The sequence below is a fragment of the Anolis carolinensis genome, chromosome 2, assembly GCF_035594765.1.
Source record: "Anolis carolinensis isolate JA03-04 chromosome 2, rAnoCar3.1.pri, whole genome shotgun sequence".
Classification (NCBI taxonomy): Eukaryota; Metazoa; Chordata; class Lepidosauria; order Squamata; family Dactyloidae; genus Anolis; species Anolis carolinensis.
The window spans coordinates 70,270,101-70,282,654 of NC_085842.1; the positions used below are offsets into that span (position 1 = coordinate 70,270,101).

General features: G+C 39.2%; 1 protein-coding gene across 1 annotated transcript in view; it reads left to right on the forward strand.

The window, feature by feature from the left end:
• Positions 1–10,899, forward strand: part of tkt (transketolase) — a 39,975-nt gene extending 29,076 nt beyond the window's left edge. Inside the window, exons 8-14 of the mRNA XM_003217706.4 lie at positions 511–675; positions 2,133–2,289; positions 3,813–3,943; positions 4,851–4,934; positions 5,534–5,627; positions 7,777–7,899; positions 10,557–10,899. Of these exons, the coding sequence (XP_003217754.1) occupies positions 511–675; positions 2,133–2,289; positions 3,813–3,943; positions 4,851–4,934; positions 5,534–5,627; positions 7,777–7,899; positions 10,557–10,744 (942 nt within the window). The 3' untranslated portion in view covers positions 10,745–10,899. The remainder of the gene's footprint in view (positions 1–510; positions 676–2,132; positions 2,290–3,812; positions 3,944–4,850; positions 4,935–5,533; positions 5,628–7,776; positions 7,900–10,556) is intronic.
• Positions 10,900–12,554: the final 1,655 nt, after the last annotated feature.

Below are 12,554 nucleotides of genomic sequence, written 5' to 3' on the forward strand. Positions count from 1 at the left end.
TTTAGTCCAACCAAAATGCACAGAATACATCATGCATGTTAAAAGATTATGTACTGACACATCTGGAGACAAGCTTAGGTATTGCAAAAGGGAAAATGGGTCAAATCAGATTGCTTTACATTTGCTGGATGAGAAAGTATCCAAGAGTAAGTCCCAGTACATTTGTTCTCTCTAGTTCAAGATTCCCATATAGCAACTGAGTTGAAAATATTCAAATCGAAAAAAAAGTATATCCAGGTTTAATCATGTTGGTCAAGTAACAAAATAGAAAAAAAACCCAAAATACACACAGCAACAATATCTTTAATAGGCCAATCAAAAGACATGTTTCAGTAAAGGTATTTTAATGTATATTATGGATTGTGTTATACAGTGAGATGTTGATTATTTGGTGTTTTTAAAAGTTTCTTTGACAATTTCATTTCCAGGTTTTAGCTGTTTTCTTAATTGTCTTTGTAGAATATTTGGACACAATGACATTGTATGCCTTTGTTGGTTTCCCTTTCACAGTTTGCTACCCGCAAAGCTTATGGCTTGGCTCTTGCCAAACTGGGCCATGCCTGCGACCGTGTGGTTGCTTTGGATGGAGATACAAAAAATTCTACTTTTGCTGAGCTCTTCAAAAAAGAGCACCCCAGCCGTTTCATTGAGTGCTACATTGCTGAACAAAACATGGTAAGTCCTTCCAAGACATGCCATCTTGAAAGACAGAATAGGTAAAGGTCTGATGGATAAAGTTTTATCCTGATGGATAAAGTTTTATCCTGATGGATAAAGTTTTATCCTGATGGATAAAGTTTTATTTTGTGCTTGGAGTTGTTCAATATATCAAGCAACAGCCAAATTGATTCAAGGTCCCAAACCATATGTTCCCCTATCGTATGGCCATTCCCACAGTTCTGTCACTGTAGCTCTTCTTCCCTCCCATCCCTTTCAGCAGCATTTTCAGTCTTCCTTCTTTCTTTCTTTCTTTCTTTCTTTCTTTCTTTCTTTCTTTCTTTCTTTCTTTCTTTCTTTCTTTCTTTCTTTCTTTCTTCAGGGCTTAAATAACTGCATGCTTCTCTTCTTGTATCCAGGTCATGGTTGCTTTACTTTAGAGCTCTGTAGGTCAGGCCACTGTAACAATAACCAGCAGATCTGATATCTTAAGGAGCTTGAACAACTGTCTGTTGAACCTTTAGTGAACACATCATGATGAGTGACAGCTTTTGAAAACATGCACTCTTTCTTTAGAATGGTTTAAAAGAATTAAAAAGAATGAAACGAACTAAAGGGTTTTGGCATATGTGGTGTTCTGAGATGCAGGCCAGGAAGATCTTGATGTCTTGGATTTTCAGTGTAGGGTGAGGAGTAGTGGGGATAAAGCGACCATTTCTTAAGATTGGGATTCTTCTAAATTGATGTATTTCTGTCAGAGCTGAGCAATATTGGATCACATCTGGCATCTCAGGCTGTTTCTGAAGGCATCACCGCTCCATACTCCTGGATGGCTCCTTTTCATCCCCTAACAAGGGTGTGAACGAGATCATCAACAGGCTGCAAGGCTCTCTTGCACTGTTTAATATCTCTAAAATCAATTTTCAAAATCAGTTTAATTTTTGGGCACTTCCAGATGTTTTCGAGGGTTTTTTGTTTTGCATTTTTGACAGTATGTGTGGCTGCTGGAGGGTCTCAAGGGCAAAAAAACAGGGCCCTAAAGCAATCAATTTGCTCACCCCCGCTCAGTGACACAGCAGATGCTGCATACTAACTTGGAAATTAAGCAACTCATAATCACACACGCTAACTTGAAAATTAAGCAACTCATAGTCAGCAAACCACTTCATATTTAAATTAAACTAAGTATAAATACCTTCCCACTCCCCAAACACTTCCTTAAGTCCTTAAGTCATTGTATCCGTTCCCAATTTTTTTTCTTTTGCTCACAGCATAATGGGCTTTGTAAAGAGAAAACATGTGTGTGGGAAGGAGGGGAAAAAAGATATAAGTCTTTGAGAAAATAACATATAAATATAACTGCACATGTAGGTATGCCTGTATTATAAAGTATTTGTACACTTCAGAATATGACATAGTGTGTTGGCAACAATTCATTTTCTTCCTCCCTTTCCCATTTTCCTTCCTCTTCACAGGTGAGTGTTGCAGTTGGTTGTGCCACCCGTGACAGAAACGTTGTCTTTGCTAGCACCTTTGCCACATTCTTCACCAGGGCGTATGACCAGATTCGTATGGCTGCCATTTCAGAGAGCAACATCAACCTCTGTGGATCTCACTGTGGTGTATCTATTGGTAAGCATCTTTAAATGTTTTCACCAGCATGTCCCAATCCTCCCAAAGGTTAAGAATGAGCACATACAACTCATAAAATGAAGAAGTCTAGTGAATCTTTGCTTCCTCATCTCTCACTCATTTCACCCAGTATCAAGTGGAACCTTTGTGACAGTTATTTCATAATCAACTGTCCTTCCCATCAACATATCTGCAATTATTTTGTAGCTTTTTGTAGATGTTAATTGCAAGTCATTCATATTTGTTGGTATTATTTGATTATTTGATACACAACAAGATTACTATACAGCAAACAAGATCACACATCGGACACTTCGCAAGTGTCTAGGACTGTGTGATGTATCGGTGAATAATGAATGCAGATCCGAGTGGGGTGGCCTTTTGCAGCTGATGGTAATTTTGTCAGCACCGATTGTTTTTAAGTGCAGGCCAAGGTATTATTGTTGTTGCTGCTACTGCTACTGTTGTTATTATTGTTGTTGTTGTTGCTATTATTATTATTATTATTATTACAGTGTTCCCTCACTAGTCCAAGGTTCACTTTTCGCTCCCTCGCTGTTTTGCGAGTTTTCAATTAATATGAATGTACACATTTATCACAGTATTTTTGCTGTTTTGCGGGTTTTTGTGGTGTGCAAAGGGTTTTGGAAGGGGGGAAAGGGAGAAATAAAGGGAGGGGAGAGGGGAGAGAAGGGCTAGAAATAAAAAAAAGGTTATTTAGCTTCCATTCTTCTTCTCTGCCGGTGTACTGTATATTGTAATTGCTAAAATAAAGTACAGACTGCATTATACTAAATGGTCTGTGGTTAGCTCTCCTACGCACATAGAATAAATATAGTGTCCCTACTTAGCGGATTTTCACTTATTGCGGGTGGTCCTGGAACATAACCCTCGCGATAAGTGAGGAAACACTGTATATACATTTATAACATTCTTCTGCTCCCTCAATGGAGACTTAAAGCTGATAACTGAAAATCATACAATATGTAAATTAAAACCCAAAGCATCCAACCATTAAAATAGAATTAAGTACAGGACTTATTAAAAAATATATGCTGAAACCAATAGAACCTTTCAAAAACCTATTAAACTACATATCTATTGCCAATGGCTCAATTTTTGATGAAATCTTGAACTGTTTTATCCTCTACCTAGTATTAAGTAGCACTTATTCTGCTCTTACATTCTTATCTTCTTTTATAGTATGCTTATGTTTCCTTTTGCTCCCTTCTCCCTTTGCTCTTTGTTCCCGCTGATGCCTTTACCTTTTGTGTGTTGCTTTAATCATTATTTACACCCGCAATTTCCCCAGATTTTTTCTTTATAACCCCCATTTTCTTTCTTTTTAGTTTCCTTCTGTCTTCTTTCTTTACTATTTAGAGGGTTCCAGGCTTAAGGAACAGATGGTAGGTTCTATCCCATTTCCTTTGAGTGCCTTACATTTGTTTGCAATCTTTTAGTAGAATTCAGAGAAGTAATTTGTTCAGTGCTAACCTGGTATCACCCTTTCATATATTTTTTAGGTGAAGATGGGCCTTCACAGATGGGTCTGGAAGACTTGTGCATGTTTCGTGCCATTCCTAACTCAACTATATTTTACCCTAGTGATGCTGTTTCCACTGAAAAGGCAGTCGAATTGGCTGCAAATACAAAGGTCTGTAACTCTTCCTGATCAGGGAAGACCTCTTATCTCAGGTTTTTGGAAGACATAATCCCTATTCACATATTATATCTGAATATTTGGAATATGTGGAACAGAACCATGCAATATGTTGGCACATTCAGACCAGTATCTGAATAGAGCCTATTTATTTATTTGAGGGAGGGAGTGAATGATATCAATTCTGAACTTTTGAAAACAGAGCTTACCTCCTTAAGTCTGAGCATGGCACACTTAACATAATGAACCAAAGTTGCCTGCTATTTTCTCAATTTTGAATATGTCAGAATCTTAAACTGTTAAGGGTTAAGATCTGACTTTCCCTGAAGATGATGGTCATAAATATAAAACTATGGTGCAGTGGGTTAAACCTTTGTGCCGGCAGAACTGATGACTTGAAGGTTGGGTTGCTGACCTAAAGGTTGCTGGTTCGAATCTAACCCGGGGAGAGCGTGGATGAGCTCCCTCTGTCAGCTCCAACTCCATGCGGGGACATGAGAACAGTCTCCCACAAGGATGGTAAAAACATCAAAACATCCGGGCATCCCTGGGCAACGTCCTTGCAGACAGCCAATTTTCTCAGACCAGAAATGACTTGCAGTTTCTCAAGTCACTCCTGACACGAAAAAAAAGGTATAATGGGAAGTGAAGTTTCATGGGAGACCTCCTGGTTTATCCAGAACATCAAGAAGAGTGGAAGGAAAGAATGATGTGAAGATTAGAAGGAAAGGATGATGTGAAGATTGTCTCTGTTTCATCTTCCTATGCTGAAATGTGTGATTATCCCTGTAGTGTACTGTCTTCATCACATTATTTAAGGCTGCTGGGAGCTACTGTACAACATCTGGAAGAACCCATGATCCTAACCTAAAATGCATCCTGTATTCGTTTTTTAAAATAGGGGATCTGTTTCATAAGGACCAGTCGTCCAGAAAACACTGTGATTTATAGCAGCAATGAAGACTTCCATGTTGGGCAAGCCAAGGTGAGTCCCCTCGTGAAAGCTACTTGAACTATAAGAGTGCCCTCATTTAAATGCTGTGGCCAAAATTCCACATGCATTACTTGATTATATAATTACCTTAGTTGAATATTTAAATCGTGCCGGAGCCTCCCTTCCATTCTGACTTACTGGACAGCAGTCACAGTGACACTAGCATTCCAGACTGTCCTGTTGATTAGGATGCAGCAGGCTGACATGTTCACTCCCATCCTGTGATTAGTCTCTGAGATGAGAGTCAGAAGCAGGATCCCTATTGTAATTCCTTTTTGCACCAGTGGTCACTTGTAGCAATTGTTGGATGGAAACTGCATCCCACTCAATACAAGAAGAGGCCCCTGCTACTCATAGTAGCTGGTAAATTGGGATTAGGGGAATTTTACAGTCCCTATTTATTCCTTACACTATTAAATATGTAGGAATTGTGTACAAGAATCAGTTATGACTGCATAACTCTAGGTTACACATTTGTAACTGTGATAGTGAATTCCATCCTATGAGCTTAACTAGTTGTCACCAGTTTTAAAATGCATGCATATACACATTCTGTACTATTTCTAATTTGTTTTTAATGTTCTTATCAGGTGGTATTCAAGGGTAAGGATGACCATGCCACAGTTATTGGCGCAGGAGTGACCCTGCATGAGGCATTGGCTGCTGCTGAACAATTGAAGAAAGGTTAGATACTGAACTGTCTTGTGAAAAGTATTCCAGCCACCTTGTAGGGAAGTGTATTAGGCATATAGACAGGGAGATAGAAAAATCTGTAAAAGTGCAAGTACATTACTAAATTTTGTTTGGAGCTGAGGTGACATAACTTCAGATTCTGTTGCATTGATAGCAATCTAACCCTGGCACAAACCTAAACTTTTGTGACTGGTAGCTTCATATGGATTTGCATTATTCTTCCTTCTCTTTCCCTCTCTGTCCCATGGTTTGCTTTAATATTGAGATGTTATGGTATGCAGTAGCTCTAATAACTGCTAATGTTCACTAGATTTCCTTTTAATTGGAATTCATAAACCAGAAGTCTTCCTTGCTAGGAACAACCACAGTTAATGAAATTGAAGACCAAGCACTACACATGCTATGATGAAAGAGAGAAAGGGAAAGAGACTGATATAATAGCACCCTTCTCCTAGCCATCAGGAATGCTTTATCTTAATGCAGTGGTTCTCAGCCTGTGGGTCCCCAGATGTTTTGGCTTTCAACTTCCAGAAATCCTGACAGCTGATAAACTTGCTGGGATTTCTGGGAGTTGTAGTCCAAAACACCTGGGAACCCACAGGTTGAGAACCACTGTCTTAATGGATGTTTCAGCCAGTTTTCTGGCAGTAGTTCATCATTTCGAATTTTGAACCAAGTGTTCTTTCTTTCCCCGCCTACTATATATATCAGAGCCTGGTAAAAGCAAGGTATTGAGCCCTGTGTTTAAATGTATAGGCATCTTCCAACACAGTATTGAAAAACTTGATTTGTGGAAAAAAGAAACACAAATATTCCTGCAAGACCATACACTAAGGATTAATGACAAAATATAGTACTAAGAAGCTAATGCAATTATGCCACTGTCTAAATAAGCAGGCAGCTCTTTCAGTGGACCAAAGCTTGACAATGCCCTTGTGATATCGTGATCTTTCCATATTCCATAAATTAGCTTCTTGGTATCAAATGATTTTTCTTTTGATCATAAATTTTACTTATTAAGCTCTTAAAGGTGTGTGTGAAAGAGTAATTTCTATTAGAAAAACAATGCTATGGGTCATCCCACCATTCAAGACATAGATAGAACTACTCATTCAAGATAGAACTACTCAGTGGGGACTTTCGATGGTTAAAAAGATGAGGCCATGCTTCGCAACACCCTGTCTCTATTCTAATTATAATATACTGTAGTCTTGTACAAATCAAAGACAGTGTTGATGCAGAATGATAGAATACTGATACCACCCCAATGGGGATGCAAACCCAGAAATCTTTGATCTTGGTGTTGTCTACCTTTTCTAACCTAAAGGCACAATACAGTCTTACTGCCATAGCATTATTGTCTGCTTCAGACAAAAACAGTGCCTTTAGGCCTTTGACTGCTGGGAAACAGAAAAGAAGAGTTACCCTATCTGCAGAGTCTGTCATTTGATTTGTGTTTTGTGATTGATTGCTCAATGTGTGGCATGACTTCGAGGAGAAAATACTGCATTTGAAATGACTGGCCAGTTGAACTTGCAGTTTTCTATCTTGGAGAGTTTATTCAGACATGAAAGATGTTTAATTGATACTGAAGTCACCAGAGCATGTATGTGTAGATTACTTCTTTAGTATGACACCACTTTCTGATATGCTTCCAGGCAATTCAGAGTGTTCATAAGATTTTAAAGTGACAAGTAGCGATGTTCTGATTCTTTCTTAGTAGGTTGGGATTTTGCCAATAGATGCATAGATGTATTGTTACCAAATGTAATGCTTCTGCTGGGGGGGAAAAGGTAATAGAATTCTTTGGTTTGTGATCCATACCGCACAATGGTCAAAATAGGACAATGGAAGTGGAAGCTCGAGAAAGACGTACTTTAGGCAATGAAGAAGGAACATATTAATGAATGAAGAAAGAGGAAAATGCAGTTTGCCTATGATTACATGTACCTGTTTTGAATTATCTTCTGAATTATTTTTAGAGGCAGATGTCTTTAGTTCCAGAGATCCTCATGGAATTGCTTTAATAAGTGTGATTCTGTGTAGTGTTAGATTTCCAAATTAAAATCTGTGCTCTCTGAAATTACCATTTTCCTTTACTTTGCATCTATATGACCATATTTCTTCTTTATTTATATAGAAAAAATGCCCATAAGAGTGATTGACCTATTCACTGTCAAACCTCTGGATAAGAAAACCATACTTGAAAATGCAAGAGCAACCAAAGGCAGAATTATCACTGTGGAAGACCATTATTATGAAGGTGAGTCAACTTAAGCAAAAACGTTCAGCATACAAATATTTTGCCACTGTTTTTTTCAGTTCCTGTTCATTTGCTTTAACCATGACCACCTTTGAGCTGACTGTGTGGCTGTTCTTGCAAGTTCTGTGTTGTGACTCACATTATGGTCAATGGAGTTACCTGTGAGCAAAATACCTTCTTCTGCTGTTGATATAAATCATCATCATCATCATCATCATCATCTTTATTTATATCCCTCTGCCATCTCCTTGAAAGGACTCAGGACGGTTCAGAAAAAGCACTCAATAGTGCAACAATATACAAATACAACAAAATACAGAAACGTATAAATTAATAACAATAAAATTTACCCAATTACACTTAAAACAGTAATAAAACAGTAATAAAGATACTATATAACCCAGCAAGCTACAAAAATAGCGGCAGTATTCAATATCAGTCCCCATAACTCATTAGACTTGTGAGTTATTTGTGTTGGTGTATATGTATTGTTTGTGTGTCAATGTATATGTACTGTATTTTTAAACACCAATGCGAGTCCCACAGATGGGAGAAAAGGGGGATAGAAATGAATAAATAATAATAATGATGATGATGATAATAATAAATAATTTGTAGCATAATATGCCATTTGGTAAATATGCATCAGATGAGTCACTACATTTTCTATCTTTGGGGTGTTCAATTGTGTGGCAAACAGGGGTCTCCCCTGACGAATGAAGAGGCCATGCAGGTTCATAGGGGGAAATGCGGTCACAAAGGTAGGTGGGTCCCATACCGTTTAGGGCTTTGTAGGTGATAACCTGCACCTTGAATTGGGCTCGGAAGATAAATGGCAGCCAATGGAGCTCCTGAAACGGGGGTTGACCGCTCCCTGTAATTCGCTCCAGTTAATAATCTGGCTGCCAAGCGCTGGACCAATTGAAGTTTCCGGGCCATCTTCAAGGACAGCCCCACATAGAGAGTGTTGCAATAGTCCAATGTATAGGTAACTAAGGCATGGACCACCATGGCCAGATCCGACTTCATGAGATATGGTCGCAACTGGCGCACAAGTTTTAATTGTGCAAAGGCCCTCCCAGCCACTGCTGACACCTGAGCATCAAGAGTCAGCGCTGAGTCCAGGAGGACCCCCAAGCTGCGGACCTGTATCTTCAGGGGGAGCACGACCCCATCGAGCACAGGTTGCCACCCTATGCCTCAATCAGACGTTCAACTAACCTGGAGGACCTCTGTCTTGTTAGGATTAATCTTCAGCTTGTTCACCTCATCCAGGTCAACACAGCAGCCAGACACTGGTCTAGTATCAGAGGGGCTTCCTTGGATTTCGATGGAAAATAGTAGTAGAATTGCGTGTCATCTGCGTAGAGATGGCACCGAACTCCAAAACTCTGGATGACCTTGCCCAGTGGTTTCATGTAGATGTTAAAGAGCATGGAGGACAAAATGGAAACTTGTGGGACCCCACGGGTCAATGGTGTCCCCCAGCTTCACCAACTGGGAACAGCCCTCCAGAAAGGACTGGAGCCACAGCAAAGCTGTGCCCCCGAGGTCCATTCCAGAAAGTCGTTCCAGAAGGATACCATGATCGATGGTATCGAAAGCCACTGAGACATCTAGGAGAACCAGCAGGGTCACACTCCCCCTGTCCAGTTCTCTGTGGAGGTCATCCACCAAGGTGACCAAAGCTATCTCGATACTTTACCCAGGTCTGAAGCCAGACTGCAGTTGGTCCAGAAAATTGGTGTCATCCAAGAATCCCTGAAGTTGAGAGGCAACCACCTGCTCCAGAACCTTGCCCAAAAAAGGGAGGTTCGAGATAGGTCTGAAGTTACTTAAAATGGTGGAATCAAGGGAGGCCTTCTTCAGAACTGGCCTCACTATAGCTTGTTTAAGGCATGATGGAGGTTTGCCCCGCTCCAATGAAATGTTGATTATCCTCACAAACCAATCTACCAACCCACCACTGGCCAGTTTTAATAGCCAAGAAGGGCAAGGATCAAGAGCACAGGTGGTTGCCCTCACAGTTCCAAGGATCTTTAAGAGGGTGCTAAATTTAGTAGGTTTAAATTCATTTGCATGCTTGACAAGTTTTTGTCATGTTTTATCCATAAACCTCTAAAAAGGTGGGTTTCAGGGACTTTTGAAAACTGGTGGGGAGCCACAGTACAGGCGGCCACAGGCCACCCGTTTTCTGCCCAGTTGAGTCTGAAAGATGTCTATTGATTCTCAGCTCTTCTGTCCTTTTGTTATCCTACATCACATCTTGGGGATCATTTCTTAAATCTGGGCCTCAAAGGCACAAATCTTGTTTTTGGAAAATGTTTTAGAGAATAATAATAATAATAATAATAATAATGATAATAATAATAATATTTATAACACTTTATCTCCCCCGAAGGGGACTCAAAGCAGCTTAACTTAAAAACATCATCATAGTCATTTAAAATATACAAATATACGAACATTAAAACAGGATTAAATATAAACAGTGTTATTAAAATTCTCAGTTAAAAACTGGGACAAGCATCTTAGTCACCTTTCTGATCTCCCTGATTTGTCCATTGTTTTCTTTTTTTACCAGCTGCTTAAGCAGCATATAAAGAAATAAAGCCTACTAGACTTGAACTTACTTGTTGTGTATCATCTCTCGATAGGTGGCATTGGAGAAGCTGTCTCTGCTGCTGTTGTGGGAGAACCAGGGATCACTGTCACACGCTTGGCTGTGTCCCACGTCCCAAGAAGTGGGAAGCCGGCTGAGCTGCTTAGGATGTTTGGCATTGATAAGGAAGGCATCATCCAGGCAGTGAAGATGGCAGTCTCCAAATCCAGAAATGCAGAATAGCCTGGATCATATTCCCATTGTGCAATGATAAAACAGTGTTTGGTTTTTTTTATAAAAACCATACAGTAACGTTCAAACACATATTTCAAATTATATGCGAAGAGTATTAATGAGAGAGCATTCTAATAAAAATAAAAGTTTGGGGAATACAACAAGGTCTCATTATTTTGCCTGCAAGTGTTATTTTGAGGGTGTATTTGAAAATTTACATTCTCAGAAAATAATGTACAAGGCATAAAATAGTAATATTCGAATTGTACCCCCTCTCCCATTATATTGTGAAATTTCAGTGTTATTGCTATTGTACCAGAACATTATTTTTCTCTCTTCATTAAACAGTTCTGGGATGATAGGCTAGGTTGCTAAAATGTGACTTCCCAACTCCATTGCACTATTGTAGCACTACGACTGACTCCATCATATGGCATCCTGAGATTTGTAGCTTGGGAAGGACCTAGAAGACCTCTTGGACTAAATAAATACCCTAAACTGCAAATCCTAGAATTCCATAAGATGTTTTCATGGAATCATGACACTATAGTAAAGTGAAAAGGTCCAAGGATATAACACGAATCTTTTATTCAAACCATTTGCATTGTTTCTGCTACTTGCCTTGAGGATGAAGTAATATTTTTCTTCCATATTGATAGATAGAAGGAATGTAAGTAAAATAGACAAAACATGAAGATGTTTTAATATACTTTCTCTATATTCTACTTGTATTCTCTAGCCACTTATCTGCCTCTGTACATCCAATCTGCTGGACCACACCAGTGCAGATGTAAGGAGAAAGCAAAAAACTCTGTTTTGGTCTAGAAAAACCAACAGCGATAATTCCTCCGTTCCTTGCCCCATCCTGCTGTAGTAACTGAGCTGGACTATTTAAGCTTGGTCCAGCCATTGTTCCTTTCAAGCAAATGATGCCCATGGCCCATTTGTCCTTGGGCCGTTCTGTTTTTTGTGCTCTATTATTAGCTTGTTCCTTTGCTTGGAGCAAAGTTTAGCATGCAGTCTCAAGCGTACAGGGAAATTGTTCAGAAGTTAAGAGATTGAAAGCAAAGACATGAGTTTATTATTTATTCATTATATTTATCTCTTGCTCTTTGAACTATTCATGGACGCTTGCATGTTGTTTCCAGATGGTTTCTCATCCAGGGCCAGACTTACTAAACTTCAGCATTTGGGTCCCTCTACTGAATGTCAACGAGGAAGGTAATCAGGATGGTGCTATTGAACTTCCTGCTTTCCATAAGCATCTGCTTGGACTGTGTGGGAAATAACGCTGACCTAGATATCCTTCAGGTTAAAGGCAGCATGTTCTTAGCTTCTTGAAATATGCGTATTTTGTATATAGAACTTGCTAGCTGCCAACATTAAAATAAATAGGATAATTTCATACCTTTCAATGACCATATATCTGTAACATAATTTTAAATTTGCATCCAGTCCAACATTCAAAAGAACAAAGGCAAAATGCATGCTATTACTATTGAAACCATTGTTTCCTGGTTGTTGGTTTTTTTGAGAAAAATAGTTTTAATTGAACTTGAAATATTGTCAGACAAGTGGTTAGATTTTTCCAGGAATGCAGTCATAGGCTACTTGAAGGCACATACACACTCACGTTATCCTGTTGCTGCAAAAACAATAAGTCCTTTTAGCACCTTAGAGACTAATAAAGGGTTTTTTTAAACACAAAGTTTGGTGGATTGCAACCACCAAGTGCACAGACTGAAGCCTCAGTAGGCAAATATGGGAATGGGATGTGTGGATAGGAAGATGTGGAATCTGACAGACACAAGCTTTGCCA